This window comes from Ruditapes philippinarum, unplaced genomic scaffold (assembly GCF_026571515.1).
Source record: "Ruditapes philippinarum isolate M1 unplaced genomic scaffold, ASM2657151v2 ctg13987_1_1_1_1, whole genome shotgun sequence".
Classification (NCBI taxonomy): Eukaryota; Metazoa; Mollusca; class Bivalvia; order Venerida; family Veneridae; genus Ruditapes; species Ruditapes philippinarum.
In genome coordinates, this window is record NW_026866749.1 from 7,496 (window position 1) to 24,489 (window position 16,994).

The 16,994-nt window shown below is 33.0% G+C and overlaps 1 protein-coding gene across 1 annotated transcript; it reads right to left on the reverse strand.

The window, feature by feature from the left end:
* Positions 1 to 1,103: 1,103 nt before the first annotated feature.
* On the reverse strand, positions 1,104 to 15,956 carry LOC132733559 (formimidoyltransferase-cyclodeaminase-like; the record flags this gene model as incomplete). The annotated part of the gene is given in 11 exon segments (XM_060720217.1): positions 1,104 to 1,764; positions 2,481 to 2,576; positions 3,445 to 3,583; positions 4,333 to 4,376; positions 6,419 to 6,580; positions 8,467 to 8,593; positions 9,686 to 9,747; positions 12,488 to 12,619; positions 13,116 to 13,253; positions 14,912 to 15,091; positions 15,868 to 15,956. Coding segments are annotated over 11 exon segments (1,256 nt in total), but the record flags the coding sequence as incomplete, so codon positions are not given.
* Between the last annotated feature and the right edge of the window lie 1,038 nt (positions 15,957 to 16,994).

Genomic DNA, 16,994 nt, shown 5'->3' on the forward strand with positions numbered 1-16,994 from the left:
GAAAAAAAATCATCTCGGGGGCTCCATAGTTTTTATTAAAAACCACAAAATGAGTGACCTGTGAAAAAGTTAGTGTAAAAACAATCTGCTAAATGTGGTGCACAGTGGTTTTGTGTCAACTTGACAATGAAAATATAAAATGTTTTTGATATCAGTGCTTTAAATTCCATGAATTTATTTTAACAGTTCAAAAACACTCTCCAATCACAATGATCCCAACATTCAAAACAATCTACCATCAAGTAATGAGAGCTCTTGAAATAAACATATACTTAGGCCTTATTTTTTGAATAAATTATTATTCAATAATTAAATGAAGTTTGTGTTTTTCTTATTAAGAAAATATTTAGGCAAAAATGTAAGAATGAGCTTGATAAAAAAAATGTATCATTGCAAAACATGAACACATTGTTCTCATTTCCATCTCATCTATATGTTTCAACATAACACAATCATTTTATTTTCACATACCAAATAAAAACTTATATTTTCACATACCAAATATAAGACTTATATTTTCACATTACAATATCATGATGCACTCATATAGTAACAATATCCGATTGTTTCATTTCACATGTCTTTGTATTTTCACATTATGTTAATGTATATAGTAAAAACATCAAATTGTTACATATATCAAATCATTGTATCTTCATTAACATTCTGTTATCATAATGTATGCATTCAGTAAACAATCATAATTGTTCATTTTCTCATGTTACTGTATTATCACAAAACAATATTACAGTAATTTTACATCATAATATAATAGTTTTTGCAATATAATTCACATCACAATTTCAAATCTTTCATATATTCATGTCATCATATTCACAGATAACTTTTTTTCTCACAATACAACATGGTTCAAGCAGTTTGAAAGTTCTATAAATTGATTATGTCATGTATAACCCTTTACCCCTGATAATTTAGAAAACTGAAATCTTCTATATTAGTAAACCAATAAATTTTGTTTTGCAGAATTAAATCAAGTTCAAAGATTACTTAAATCAGATTTTAGAGGGGTGAGGTGGAGGAAGGATCCGTAACCTCCATGCCAGGAAGGGCAGTGAGACCCTGGATTTTTTTAATAATTAGACTTAGAAGTATACTCACATTTTGTCCTTCAATTTTATAACTAGATTATGCTAATCAAAAAAAACTTTGTGTCACATTTAAAAGCTTTAAATGTTTGAAGCATAAAGTACCCTAAACTTGTCTATCACATCTTTGGTATATGAAATTGTTTTATTAAATTCTGGGATATTTTCTTATCATACCTGTGTATTAAATAAATCTTTTCAATCTCAACTTGTCTATTTTCCCCCATTAAGAAAAATATTCACTTTAGTCAAACTATAAGCATTCATACCTTGTTTTTTTCCCCAACATATTCCTATAATTCTAAAATATTTATCTGGCAAATAGAAACTTATAAAATAAAAACCATTGGAAGAAAATGGTAATTTCTTTCAAAAGCAATTAACAATGTTATCAAGTTTTTTTAATTAATAAACTAATTTCTTCACCAAATGAATTATTTATCATATAAACATGTTTTTCAATCTTGCTATGAAATAACATCCAATAATAACATGAAATAACATATGGTGGAGATAATAATCATGCAAGATTACTTAAGCATAGCACATAGAGTGTAAGTCTGACTAGATCTTAGGCTTTCCTTTCCTCCAAAATCTTCAGAATTGCTGCACAATTTTCTTGTGCAATCTTGACAGCCCCTTCTATTTCTTCTGATACCTAAAAGTAAAATTATTGTATTACATGCATGTGAGGATCATTTGTTTTTTGTTCATTTATGGCTGGTTGGTCCACATAATTCGTTTTAGTGGATAACTGACCAGTAAATCTAACCCATTCCACAAGTGATCAACTACTTATTCCATATGATTTCTGAATCAGCAGTAAAAGACAAATGAACATTATACTCAGTCCAAGATCATATATTTGGGGGGTTGTTGTTGGTTTTTTTTGTTGTTGTTGTTGTTTTTTTTGTGTGTTTTTTTGTGTGTTTATGTCACACCAACATAACTGCAGTACTGTGGTTTTTTTCCAGCTTTACTGGTGCATTATTAAAGGCATGAGCGGGCACCCAAGTAAAACCACCAACGTTCCCCAAGCTAGCTGAATGGCTTCTTCACATAAATGTATCCAAAGGCCATTGTGGGATTTGAACCTACAGTAGTGAGAGGCAAGTGGTTTGAGCTAAGCAGGCAGAGATATGGGATGTTCAATTAAAAAAGCTTAAGAAAACATTTAGACTTGACTTTATATAATAAATATATGCACTTTTACAACAAACTTGTACATAAAGTTTTGTTCAACTAGACTTGCCCTGATTTGAGATTGGAATGTAAGGAATTTATTATCTAAATTTTTCACAAACTACTGCCATAATTAATAGGTGCCAATAATTTTCAAAATTTCAATTCAGTAAAAAGCATGCATAATTTTACCTTCTTCTTGAAATCTTCATTTGTGACATCACCAAGGTTAGTTTTCACATTATAATAGGCTCCCCAAACTCCTGTCTCCAGCATTCTTACACCAACCTAAAATAACAATTTGTCTGGTTTTATGCTGCACCAACACAGTAAAAGTCAAATGACAGCTTTCCAGTATGGTGGGGGAATACCTCAGGTGTCTCTCCATGTATAATTTTAGGCACAAAAGGGAACCTGAGTAGAACCACCAACATACCATAAGATAGCAGGATAGCCCTCACATGAAAAAATCCTAAGAACCTGGTGGAATTCTGACCCTGAGTAGTGAGAGTTAAATGGTCTTAACCACTCATCCACAAACAAGTAAGTTGTCAAAAATTCACCGGCCAAAAACACTTTGGTTTTTGTTTGTCATACACTAATTATAACACACTTTTTGAGTGTATGGCAGCAGTCTGTCTTTCAACCTTACCAGATTTCCTTGATTATTGATCACCAACCAATAATTACCAATTTCACCAAAGTGACTGACTACTAATTCCACATGATTTCTAGAGCAGAGAGAAGCCTCAATAAATCAAGTTGCCCACTTGCATTTGCGAGTGAAAATTTGGGTCAGCAAGAAAAAAGTAGGGTGAGTAAGAAGATTCTCTCAATCCAAAGGATGTTTCTCTAAACATTTACAATGAAATTATTTGGTTAACAATCAAACTGTAGATGCCATTTCAATCGTAAAAACTGTCAAATAAATAACGGAAACCAGCCTCATAGCTAAGTATAGTAGAACTTTAAAAAATGCGTTTGATGAAACAATTTATGTCACCCCCTCCCTCTTCTGTAACAACAGCAGCATTCAACAATGTTCTAAGAGGGTATAGGCAAATGACCATATAGACTCAATGTCTGAGATGAGTTGTCTAGGAGAAATTAAGCCTTGCCAAAAGGATCAACCAAAGTTCAAGACAGCAATATTTACCTGTAAATCAGATTTACAGTTGATGTTTCCTATCTTGGCAAGTTCCTTCAATGGTTCCCATAATCCATTAGTTAGTCTTGATACAGTCAGTGGTACCTGTATAGCTGTACACAGGCCATCTTGCATTGCTGCAGAACGTCTGTCAAATATATATTAACAGTGTTATTTTATCAAATACAAATTACTTTCAAACAATTTCTATCATCATTTATTCCTCATTCGCTAACAATAACTATTTAAACACAATAAATATTAAAACTTTAACATTTGAAACCTTTACATGCACGAAATGCACAAAGAATATCAGCTTTAATTTTTACATTATTTCTCAGAGAAGGTATGTCTAAGGAAAGATCATCGACCTACTATAACTTATTTTAGATCATGGGATACATTCTTCAATTGACAGTTAGAATTATGTATTAAAATCTTATCAATGGAGGCTCAGTGTACTTACCCTAACCCTGCCCAATTTAAATAACGGCCTAACATCGTTTTCAATTTGAAACAATCCAACAGCAATGTGGGATTCAGTATCAAAATACAAAAATTGTGTTCACAACAGTCTAGTTTGTTAATTGGTGTCTTTTTTTTTTCCTTAACACTGCTTTTAACACATTTTTGTTAATATCTCGACTGTCGATCCAACAATGTGATCTTGGATAAGTAACCAGTAATTACCTTTTTCTAATCCTACATGATTTTTACATCAGCAGTGATAGACAAACCAGCGACCAATTTGTTGCTGTCCCTATTACGCTAAGCAGGCGAACATCCAACAGTCTACAATCTGGTCAAATAGTACAGACATACAGGTTTTCTTTTATTATCACCCCTTGTGCTCACTGGGATTAATTAGAAATTAACTTTAATATTGTTTCAACTTACATATCTTGTTCTTCCTCAGTCTCCGCTGGTAATTTTAATGCAAGCTGTAGAAAATAGTCATAAGATAAGTAAATAAGCAAAATTTGTTTTAACTACTCACAAACCAGGCATATGTGGTTAATTTTGCGACATATTTGAGATTTTAAATCATTCGCACATATTTGATTGCGCAAAAATTATTTCTTTTAAGTTAAACTTTCTTCTATCATTTGAAAACACGTTTTCACACAGCAACTTACATGAATTAGTCTTACTGTTCATTGAACTGAGATTAATTTTTCTCATTGCTAGTTTCTCATAAAATCACAAATGTTTAAATGAAACAATAAATGTGTTAATAAAACAATAAATTATTCATATAACATAGAAATGTTTCAAAAAATGACAAATAAATGTGTGATCAGGTCCTTTATCAATCTTACAATGTATATTTCAAACAATTACATAATAAAGGTATTAAACAACTGAATAGAACGATTACAATAATTCTTACATTTTTCATTCATTATCATATATAAATTAACTTGAACTAGAAATGTGTCCATAGGACACGGGTGCCCCCACCGCGCCACTGTTCTGTCAATCTTTTTACTAAGTCAAGGGAAATAACTCTACAAATACTGGATAAATCCACAAGCGAAACCCCAGGTGCAAATCTAAATATGCTGAGCAACCTGCCCATAAGGTTTAATGACTATGTCAAATCCTTTTTGAGTAACTTGCGACACAAGTTGAAAATTGCAAAAATTTTCTAAGTCAAGGGCAATAACTCTAAAAATACTAAATAAATCCAGACGAAAATACCTGGTGCACAACTGCACATGCTGATCAATATTCCTGTAAAGTTAAATGACTCTAGGTCAAATACTTTTTTGAGTTACGGCGACACATGTTGAAAATTGCAAAATTTTACTAAGTCAAGGGCAATAACTCTAAAAATACTAAAAATATCCATTCAAAAATACCCAGGTGCACAACTACACATGCTGATCAACATTCCTGTTAAGTTTCATGACTCTAGGTTAAATACTTTTTGAGTTACGTGCGACACAAGTTGAAAATTGCAAAATTTTACTAAGTCAAGGGCAATAACTCTGAAAATACTAAAAATATCCACACGAAAATACCCAGGTGCACAACTACACATGCTGATCAACATTCCTGTAAAGTTTCATGACTCTAGGTCAAATACTTTTTGAGTTACATGCGACACAAGTTGAAAATTGCAAAATTTTACTAAGTCAAGGGCAATAACTCTGAAAATACTAAAAATATCCACACGAAAATACCCAGATGCACAACAACACATGCTGATCAACATTCCTGTAAAGTTTCATGACTCTAGGTCAAATACTTTTTGAGTTACATGCGACACAAGTTGAAAATTGCAAAATTTTACTAAGTCAAGGGCAATTACTCTGAAAATACTAAAAATATCCAGACGAAAATACCCAGGTGCACAACTACATATGCTGATCAACATTCCTGTAAAGTTTCATGACTCTAGGTCAAATACTTTTTGAGTTATGTGCGACACAAAAGTGAACGGACGGACGGACGGACAGACATACTTAGCAGACGTGTTTGTGGGGTTATTCCTTTGATCTCTTAACCCCACAAGAGCAAATTTTTTTAACCCCATAAGAGCATTTTTAACCACATAATACATGTCTCTACGGAATGAACCCCATACAGAGTGCCTGTACATAAACCTAAACCTCATAATGTAGCTCTCGTCTGCTCGGACGGACAGACGGACGGACAAGGGTAAATCTAAATGCCCGCCACTAACGTGGGGGCACAAAAAGGGTAGTGAATACCCCAAACTAGTAGGTTTTAAATAAAATTTTAAACTTGTTCCGGAGTTGTCGTGTGTTTCTCTCATACTATTTATTGTTGTTATCATATATAAATCAGTGTGGAGAGATGAATTAGACATTTTAAAGTGCATTTCGGCAGGTGAAAAGGCGCGATTTCAGCATTTGATCATTCCAGCCCCTGTTATATATACCAGAATATGGTATTTAGTGTGGTGCTGCAACACGTTTTTTTGTGTAAATCAATTACTTTGCATATGTCCACCTACCATATATTCACTAAATGCCAGGGCATCAGCATCTATGAATGGTGTCAGGTCTTTCATTGCCTTATAAAGTGGTGGGATTAACTTTCTTATCTGACCATCCAACTCGTAAAACTTCTTGTTACCGTATGTCAAAAACCCAACCATTGATCCAAGGGCTGCTCCCTAAAATATAGAAATAATAAAAATAATTAATATAATGGCTGCTCCCTACAACAAACAAGTAATCTTAAAGAGAGTGCATGAGGGCAGCTCCCTAAAATTAACAAATTGTAATAATTTATCCACTAATTGCTCCCTTTATTACAAATAAGGCAAATTAAAATGATTGAAACAAGGGCTGCTCCATTTCTATAACATATACAAGAGCTGTCAGTAGGACAGCATGCTCGACTATTCTAAGTGAAAGAGCCTTGATAATGTTAAATTTTTTAAGTTCACAAAAGGGCTAATTTTTTTTTATAAATTCATGTTATAGGCCTTAGAGAGAGTCTAATTATACAGAATTGGCTTGACTATTCGGAAGGTAATGTCACAAGGGTTTTTTATTGAGTATAATAATACTAATTACCTATGAATACATAAATTTGACAGAAAAGGTACAAAAGCTTGTTATTAAGATGTTTTATCGAGTAAATCACTGCTTTATTATTATGAATGCATAAAATTGTCCCAAAAAAGGCCCTTCAGTAGTTATTGAGATAACAGCTTACAAGCAAAACTTTACCATGAATTTCTAAGTTGAAAAAGGGGAGAAAAATCAGCCTAAATGCAAGATAGAATTATGGATCTTTGTCAGTGACCTACAATTATGACCATAAATGCATATGTGAAGTTTTAAATAAATATCTTTAATAGTTATTGAGATATGTAAAACTTGCATGTAAACATTAACCAAGAGACTAAGTAGAAAAGGGGATGTGAATCAGCCTTAATGCAAGATAGAGTTATGGAACTTGGTCAGTGACATACAATTATGACCCTCCAATTATGACCCTAAGTGCATGTGTAAAGTTTCGAGTAAATATCTTTGAAGACCTTTAACCAAAATTTCTAAGTTTCAAAGGGGCAAATAATTCTGCAAATATTGCAGACAGAGTTATGCAATTTTGCAAACTGATGATCATTGTTACTATAAATAAGTATTTTAAATTTCAATTGAATATCTCAAGCAATAATTGAGATATTTGACTTTACAAAAAAACTTTAACCAAAATTTCTAAGTTCCAAAGGGGCATAATTCTGTCAATATGGTAGGCAGAGTTATCCAACTTGTCAATCTGATGTACATTGTTACTATAAATAAGTATTGTAAGTTTCAATTGAATATCTCAAGCAATAATTGAGATCTTTGACTTTACAAAAAACTTTAACCAAAATTTCTAAGTTAAAAAGGGGCATAATTCTGTCAATATTGTAGGCAGAGTTATCCTACTTGTCAATCTGATGAACCTTGTTACTATAAATAAGTATTGTAAGTTTCAATTGAATATCTCAAGTAATAATTGAGATATTTGACTTTACAAAAAACTTTAACCAACGCAGACGCCGACGCGGACGCTGACGCCGACGCCGGGGCGACTACAATAGCTCTCATATTCTTCGAATAGTCGAGCTAAAAATGTAATAATTGATTTAAAGCCAGCCCACATAGCTCAATCGGTTAGAGCGCGAGACTTGTAATCTCAACATTGTGGGTTCGATTCCGGGGCTGGCCAACTAAAATTACTAATCAGTCTTTCGGATGAGACTTTAAATCGAGGTCCCGTGTATGGGTGCTTTAACAGTTGGCACGCTAAAGAACCAGGAGAAGCTTCTGGCATTGGGGCATCTTTCTGTATCTGTAATTGCACTATCCTCCAAAAAATCTAAAATGACTAATACTCTTCTGGAGGACTCGCCCATATGGGCAACCAGTGGCGAGTATAAATAAACGCAAATACACACACAAATTAAAGGCTGCTCCTTAAAATGAGCAAATTAGAATGATAGCATGACATGAAGAAATAGTTCAAAACCAAGAGGAAAATACTAGAAAGTTGTGAACCTACCAGTGAAGCAGCCAGTGCTGACACTGATCCACCACCAGGTGATGGTGACCTTGATCCAACTGTCAGGATAAAGTCTTTCACATCCATACTTGCAAGGGGGCCTTCTCTTTCATCTGTTATCATGTACCTGTACAAATATGTGGATATATTTATGTTCTATTTCTCATTAAACAATAACAAATAAAATGTTTTGTGGCAAGAAGTATTAAATAACTCTGAAAACAAGCAATATTAACTAGTTAATTCCATCTTCTTGAATACATTAAACAATAATTATAAAGACTTATAAAGATGTGTTTTAAAATTAACATTGGTCAGTGAAAGGGACTCCACTGAGGTTTTTTCTTGACATGATGGCACTGAAAATATTTTTTCAGGATTTTTATTATTTCATTTGATGTGGGGCTATACCAAAACTTCTATGCAAACTTTTAGGGTGCAAACTATTACCAATGATAATTATTTCAAGTATTAATGTTATTAACTCAATTTGGGCTACGAATTGCACTACAAATTGATTTTCAATTTAATTCTGTGTATATTTCTGTATTTTCTTAAACATATTTTTCAGTTTTAAGTGCCCCAGTAAATCTATGTAAGATTTTCAAATTTTATGTATTTAGGGTTTGGGACCTCAGCAGAGCTCTTTTAAAGTTGCAAAAGCTTTTAAAATATGAAAAAGCAGAATGTTTTAGTAGATAAGAGAGCTTATGGTAGCAATTACTCAACTGATTTGTTTGTTCCTAGATTTTGTTTATTACAATAATAGTAAGCTTTTATCTGATTCACTAGTGAAACAAATATTCATTGAAATCTTGTCAGGGACCACAAATTGCTTTTATACTCTAATCAATAAATACTAAACTACAGTATAGATATAACTGCATGACTTGCTATTTACATGCAAGATGAAAAATAATTTTTCAATTTCCCAAGGATTTCAAATAGGCCAGTGTGCACAACCATGAAGTCCAACCAGATTCAAACAAACATAACATCTTCATAATACAGCATGTTTGTAACATCAAATTTCATTGGACAATTGTGATTTTTTCATATATTGACAGCAGCTGTGTATATAAAACTATATAAATGTCACGATTATCCAATGAAAAACAACATTACAAACATGCTGTATTATAAATAATAATATGTAAGTACATTACAAAGTGTCATTAACCAAAGCTGAATTCCATATATATGTTTCCTATGTACTTACTCTATAATTCTTTCTTTAGGACTAAATGGACCAAGTGAATTGAGGCCTAATTTATTAATAACCTGAAAATACATGAGGCATATGTTAGTTTAAAAAAAAGATAGAATCATAAAAAAGTTACAGAATTACAAAAAATGTTTTAAACAAGAGGGCCATGATGGCCCTGAGGTCGCTCACATGTATATAGCCCCCCCACCCCCGGGTCAATTTTTACCCAAGGGCTTTTATTTGAACAGACTTGGTAGACACCCATAAGAAGATGTTTCATGCTAAACATCTAAGTTCTAGCTCATTGGGTTTTTTTCAAGAAGATTTTACACATATACACATATAATTAAAAACAATGACACACCTGGGGCAGGGCCAGTTTTGACCCCCGGGCTTTTATTTGAACAAACTTTGTAGATATTTACTTAAAGATGTTTCATGTATAATATCTAAACTCAAGCTATTTGGGTTTTTTCAAAGAAGATTTTTAAGTTTTTGCTATACACATATAAGGAAAATCAATGACCCCCGGGGCAGGGCCAGTTTTGACCCCAGGGCTTTTATTTGAACATACTTGGTAGACACCTATTAGAACATGTTTCATGCTAAATATCTTAGCTCTAGCTCTTTGAGTTCTTTAAAAGAAGATTTTTAAGTTTTTACTATATGCATATAGGGAAAATCAATGACCCCCTGGGGCGGGGCCAATTTTGACCCCAGGGCTTTTATTTGAACAAACTTGGTAGACACTCATTAGAAGATGTTTCATGCTAAATATCTTAGCTCTAGCTCTGTGGGTTCTTTAAAAGAAGATTTTTTAAGTTTTTACTATGTGCATATAGGGAAAATCTATGACCCCCTGGGACAGGGCCAATTTTTGACCCCAGGGCTTTTATTTGAACAAACTTGGTAGACATTCGCTAGAAGATGTTTCATGCCAAATATCTAAGCTCTAGCTCTTACGGTTCTTTAAAAGAAGATTTTTTAAGTTTTTACTATATGCATATAGGGAAAATCAATGACCCCCGGGGCGGGGCCAATTTTGACCCCAGGGCTTTTATTTGAACAAACTTGGTAGACACTCACTAGAAGATATTTCATGTCAAATATCTTAGCTCTAGCTCTTTGGGTTCTTTAAAAGAAGATTTTTTAAGTTTTTACTATATGAATATAGGGAAAATCTATGACCCCATGGGGCAGGGCCAATTTTGACCCCAGGGCTTTTATTTGAACAAACTTGGTAGACACTCATTAGAAGATGTTTCATGCTAAATATCTTAGCTCTAGCTCTTTGGGTTCTTTAAAAGAAGATTTTTTAAGTTTTTACTATATGCATATAGGGAAAATCAATGACCCCCTGGGGCGGGACCAATTTTGACCCCAGGGCTTTTATTTGAACAAACTTGGTAGACATTCACTAGAAGATGTTTCATGCCAAATATCTAAGCTCTAGCTTTTACAGTTCTTTAAAAGAAGATTTTTTAAGTTTTTACTATATGCATATAGGGAAAATCAATGACCCCCCGGGCCGGGGCCAATTTTGACCCCAGGGCTTTTATTTGAACAAACTTGGTAGACACTCACTAGAAGATGTTTCATGCCAAATATCTTAGCTCTAGCTCTTTGGGTTCTTTAAAAGAAGATTTTTAAGTTTTTACTATGCATATAGGGAAAATCAATGACCCCCTGGGGCGGGGCCAATTTTGACCCTAGGGCTTTTATTTGAACAAACTTGGTAGACACTCATTAGAAGATGTTTCATGCCAAATATCTAAGCTCTAGCTCTTACGGTTCTTTAAAAGAAGATATTTAAAGATTTTTCTTTCGGTTGCCATGGCAACCAGAGTTTTGCATGAAATGGAATTCTTTGAACAATCTTGATAGAGCTTCATACAAAGAGTATTCCTGCCAAGTTTCATTAACATTGGCCTTGCGGTATCATAGAAGATGTCCTTAGAATATTTAAAATGTGGACGGACGACAGACGACGGACGCCATTTGGTTGGCCATCCTAAAAGCTCACCTGCACTTTGTGCAAGGTGAGCTAAAAAATATTAAGATATTTCTGACTTAAAAAAGAACAATCATTGCTATTATTAGAATTGTTAGAATTGGAAAGTTGTGCTATTAGCATAAACAGAAAGCTGAACAAAAAGATAGTTCAAAGCAAAAGTTGAAAAACATTTAATGCTAAAATGGTGTTAAAGCTGCATGCCTCCAAACGGCAAACATATTTCAAGAACATCAAACTTATGAAAAATGTGCTAAGATTTTAAGAAAGGTAAAATAATAATTTACATGTCATGTGTGATTAACGACTGATTTTGCAGTATTAATCACCATATTTCTACCGTGATAAAGGCTATAAAGGCTATTGTTACATATTTTGACCTCCTTTTGATAATTTAAAGCTCTCATATAACAGACCAATGTTTTGCATAAGGCATAAATATTTCAATGAAAAAAAGTTCCTAAAATGGGTCATGATAATTTGTTTGTTTTAGGTTTTACGTCACATCGACACAGTATAGGTCATATCGCGACATTCCAGCTTTACTGGTGGAGGAAGACCTCAGGTGCCCTTCCCTGCATTATTTCAGGCACAAACGGGCACCTGAGTAGAACCACCGACGTTCCATAAGCTAGCTGGATAGCTTCCTCACATGAAAGAATCCAAAGTCCCTGTCGGGATTCGAACCCACAGCGGTGAGGGGCAAGTGGTTTGAAGTCAACGCTTAACCACTTGGCCACGGACACCCCGGGTCATGATAAAACTCAATAATAAATACTGGTGAGCAACCTAGAACAACTTACTAGTCTTAGCTTCTGGTCCTCCTCTAGAATAAACAAGTTACTTTTCTCCATGTAATGTTGTGCACATGCCATTATTGCTTCAAGGGGAACCAGTCCTACTACCTGGGAACCAACCACAGCAATGTTCAACTCCTGTGGGAAAATAATACTCCAAATATAGCTATGTTTAGTTCTTTCTTAGCGTACATTTATTTTAAAAAATATGATCCATTCACATGTTTAAAGTACTAATACTTCAAAATACTTTGATAAAAATATTATTCAAAAAGACCTTGACCATTATATCTAAACATTAACTAAGAATAACTAGTTAAATATGTTAATTATTACAGAAATCTGATCTGAATGATCATTTTCCTTCTTTTGAAGTATCACATGACAAGCCTTTTTTAAAGTGCCATCACTACAGGGTTTTACATACAGCTGATAAAATCATTATGTCATATGCATGTATACAGAAATATACAATTATTTGTTACCATTGAAAGCAAGTAATGTTTCGTTATAAAAGCAATTTTGTACTATTTCTGATCCAAACAGAAAAGAAATATATTCTTGCATTCATTGAGAGATTGTCTTTTAGGAGCATATTGGAGTTTATATGTATTTATATATGAAGATGACTTACCTCAGCATCTTTACAGACTTCCTCATACACTGTATGAATTGCCGTCTGCTCAAAGTCAGTGATGTTGACAGACACCTGGGCCATGTTAGCCTCCTCCAAGTACCAACCTATTGCCTGAACTTCCTTCAATCTACCTGGCTGTTAAATGTATGATGCAAAAAAAAATATTCTTAACAATAATAACAAGCAATTATCATAGTATTGCAAGCAATCCATAAGACCCCTACCGGTAAGAGCCCAAGCAACATTCTGAAGGGCCATTGGCCATTCACTTAGGTTCCTATTTTAAGTAAATTTGTTGAAAAAGTTCTTTAAAAGTGATCACAGGAAACAGTTTTTATGTACAGACAGCCGGACTGAAGGACACTCTAAAGTTATTTTTTAAACATCCCTGTTATCAAAATATAACATTTTTAAAATCCTATCATGATTGAAGAAGTTGGAGTAAAAATTACCAATTTCTCAAAAAAAAAGTCTAAGTTCAAAAGGGGCATAATTCTGGAAATAGTCTTGCTAGAGTATTGAACACTCACAAATGTTGTGTGATAATAAGAAACATTTATATGAAGTTTGAAGTAGATACATTCAGAAAAAGAAGTTATTAAAAAAAAAAAAACAATGTTTTTTTCATGAAAATTTTAAGTTCAAGGGAGGTAATTCTGAATTTTGTGCTAGAGTTGTAAACCTTGTCACATATGATGTGGTTGATGACAAGCAACTTATATTTAAAGTTTGAAGAAAATACCTTAAGAAATAAAGAACTTATAGTGAAAAAACTTATAACTAGAATCAGAAATCTTGAAATTCAGTCTATTTGTTGCCATAGCAACCAGAATTTTCAACATAGGAAGATAAGAAAGGATGTGCATAATTTCCATACTGCCATCTACCCATATGTCAAGTTTCATAACATATTTTCAGTACTTTTTGTGTTATCACTGGATCCAGGTTATGTGTAAAATTTGCCATATTTTCAGTCTATTTGTTGCCATAGCAACCAGAATTTTCAACATAGGAAGAAAAAAAAAGACGTGCACAATCTCCATACTGCCATCTATCCATATATCAAGTTTCATAAAAATATCTTCAGTACTTTTTGCGTTATCGCGGGATCCAGGTTATGTGTAAAATTTGCCATATTTTCAGTCTATTTGTTGCCATAGCAACCAGAATTTTCAACATAGGAAGAAAAGAAAAAGACGTGCATAATCTCCATACTGCCATCTATCCATATATTAAGTTTCATTAAAATATTTTCAGTACTTTTTGCGTTATTGCGGGATCCAGTTTTGTGGACGGACAGACTGACGGACGGACAGACTGACGGACAGACAGACAGACAGACGGACGGTAAACCTAAAGTCCCCTCCGGTAAACTGGTAGGGGACTAATAATTCAACTACTCATGCTTCTAATTAGCTTCAGAAATAGATATAATGGTAAGTAATAAATAATCTTTAGAAGAATGAAATGGTTAATTTATCAATAAATATATTGCACGATTTAATGCACAAGCAAGTAGAAACACTGACCTGAGCTGAATCCAAAGTTTGCAACAGGATCAAAACCTGTAGCATTAAGAGGTCCTACATATTTTTTATCATTTCTCTTTCTATTAGCATTTTAGGATGAAGAAGATAACATCAATTTTTCTTTTGAAGTACTATAATGCATGGTTCATCCTTCAAATTCTTTCAAATTAATTACAAATGATTATATTACTAAGCATTTGTACTCGAACTGTGCAATTATCTACAATTATGACTTCCAAACTGACGTGTATTTCCTAAACATACCTCGTCTTTGCTGCGACCCTGTTCACGTATATTGAGAGCTATCCTGTGAGCCTGTTCTTTTGTACTCAGCATGTTAATATTGTAGGCTATAAGAAACTTGCGAGCCCCAACAGCAGTTGCTCCCCATGACGGGACAAACTCGGCTGGTCCAAAATCTGGTTTCCATTCATCCTTTGTAAGCTGAAAAACAATTACCATTTTGATATATTTAGTAAATACTTTTTAAGTAGTTAAATATGTAGTTTACATCACCCAAAGCATTTGACTTCAGTACAATCATAAACACACATGCATGCATACACAAACATACTCTCATCTATACTGTGTATAAAAAAGGTGACATATTTGCAGACACATTATCAGAGTTCAATATCAACCACATTGAGTGAACCCAATAGTTAAAAAATAAGCACCCTTCAAATGGATTTTTCCTACATTAAGGAACATACATATCAAAATATGAAACCTGAGCTTCAAACAGTGAAGAGTCTGGATCAGGCTGTACAGTTAAGCAGATGGGTCAGACTCTAAACTTGTGACATAGAGTAGTTATTACATCCACTAGTTTACTGTTAATGTCGAATATTTTATGTAACCTGTCATTCATAGCATGCCCTCTTTCATTTGATTCCCTTTCACATCCCAATTAATCTAATTTACACATCTTTATTTATTTTAACCACTTTATTAAGTGTTCGCTTCAAGGATACAAGTTTAAATGTAAAGAAATTCTCTACGCTCTAAATAAAATCTCAGATATTTGATCAAAAACTGGAAGAGAGTGTAGATTGACCAATGAAAATTCCGAGATTTTAGATGTATCTCAAAAAAAGTTATATAACCTTTAGACTAGTACTTGAAACATATGAAGAGACATGGCTCTGCCCGATAATTCCCGGGCCGATACCTAAACCACAAATAGAACAGTTACAATTAATTTCAATGCAACAAATTACCTTTTCTGGCAGGGCTTCATATTCCCCTGCTCGTATCTGAGGTAAAGTTTTTCTGTGTTCCTGTGTTGCTGCTTCACCATACAGATATACTGAAATATATGTGCAATATAAAGAGCTTGTGTGACACTGAAATAAATAGGTAACATATTGAACACATGTTACACTAAAATAGCAAAATTTGCACTGTTAAACATATAAAAAAGACTTTTAATGTTTTTTTTTTTTTTATAAAAAATGTATTTCAAGATTATAGAACAAGTGTAACACTGAATCATTTAAATGTGTAACATAAAGAACATGAGTTACACTGAATAATTTAATTGTGTAACATGTAGAAAACATAAGTTAGACTGGAAAACTTAATTGTGTAACATATAGAATGAGAGTTACACTGGAAAACTTAATTGTATAACATATAGAATGAGAGTTACACAGAATTATCTAATTGGGTAACAAATAGAACATGAGTTACAATAAAGTATTTAATTGGTAACAACAGAAAAGATGTTTTCACTGAAAAATTTTATTGATAAATATAAAAATAGAGTTACATGAATACATGCATTTAAAGGGTCAATAGAACAAGATTACAAAGCTGTCACAGGGGACGCGAAAACCGACAATAAAATACGGGGCGCCGGGGAAGGGGAACAAAATATGAAAAAAAAAATCAAAATTTTTGATAATTATGTATTAAATTATAGTAAAAAAAAAAAACATTTGTTAAAAATTTCCAAAAATCAAGGGGAATAATTTTAGAAATGTCATGCTAAGTTTTTGGACCTTTTCACACAACATTTTTGTAATGATAAGAAATATATATTTGAATTTGAAGTAAACCTTTAAAAAATAAAATTACAATTTCCTAAAGAAAACCTAAGTTCAAAAAAGAAAATTGAAATATTTCTTTTAAAGTATGAAAAATTTTCACATAAAAAAGTAATTGATATAAGAATAATATTTGAAATTTGAGGTAGATACCCTTTAAAAAAAAAAAAGAAAAGTTAAAACCCGGGGATGCTCCCCGAGAAGGGTTTTGGAAAGGGGAAAATTTAAAATAAAAGAACAAAGGGAAAAAACTCCAAAAATTAGACCCGGCTTTTTTTTAGTTCTTTAAGCATTGCAGT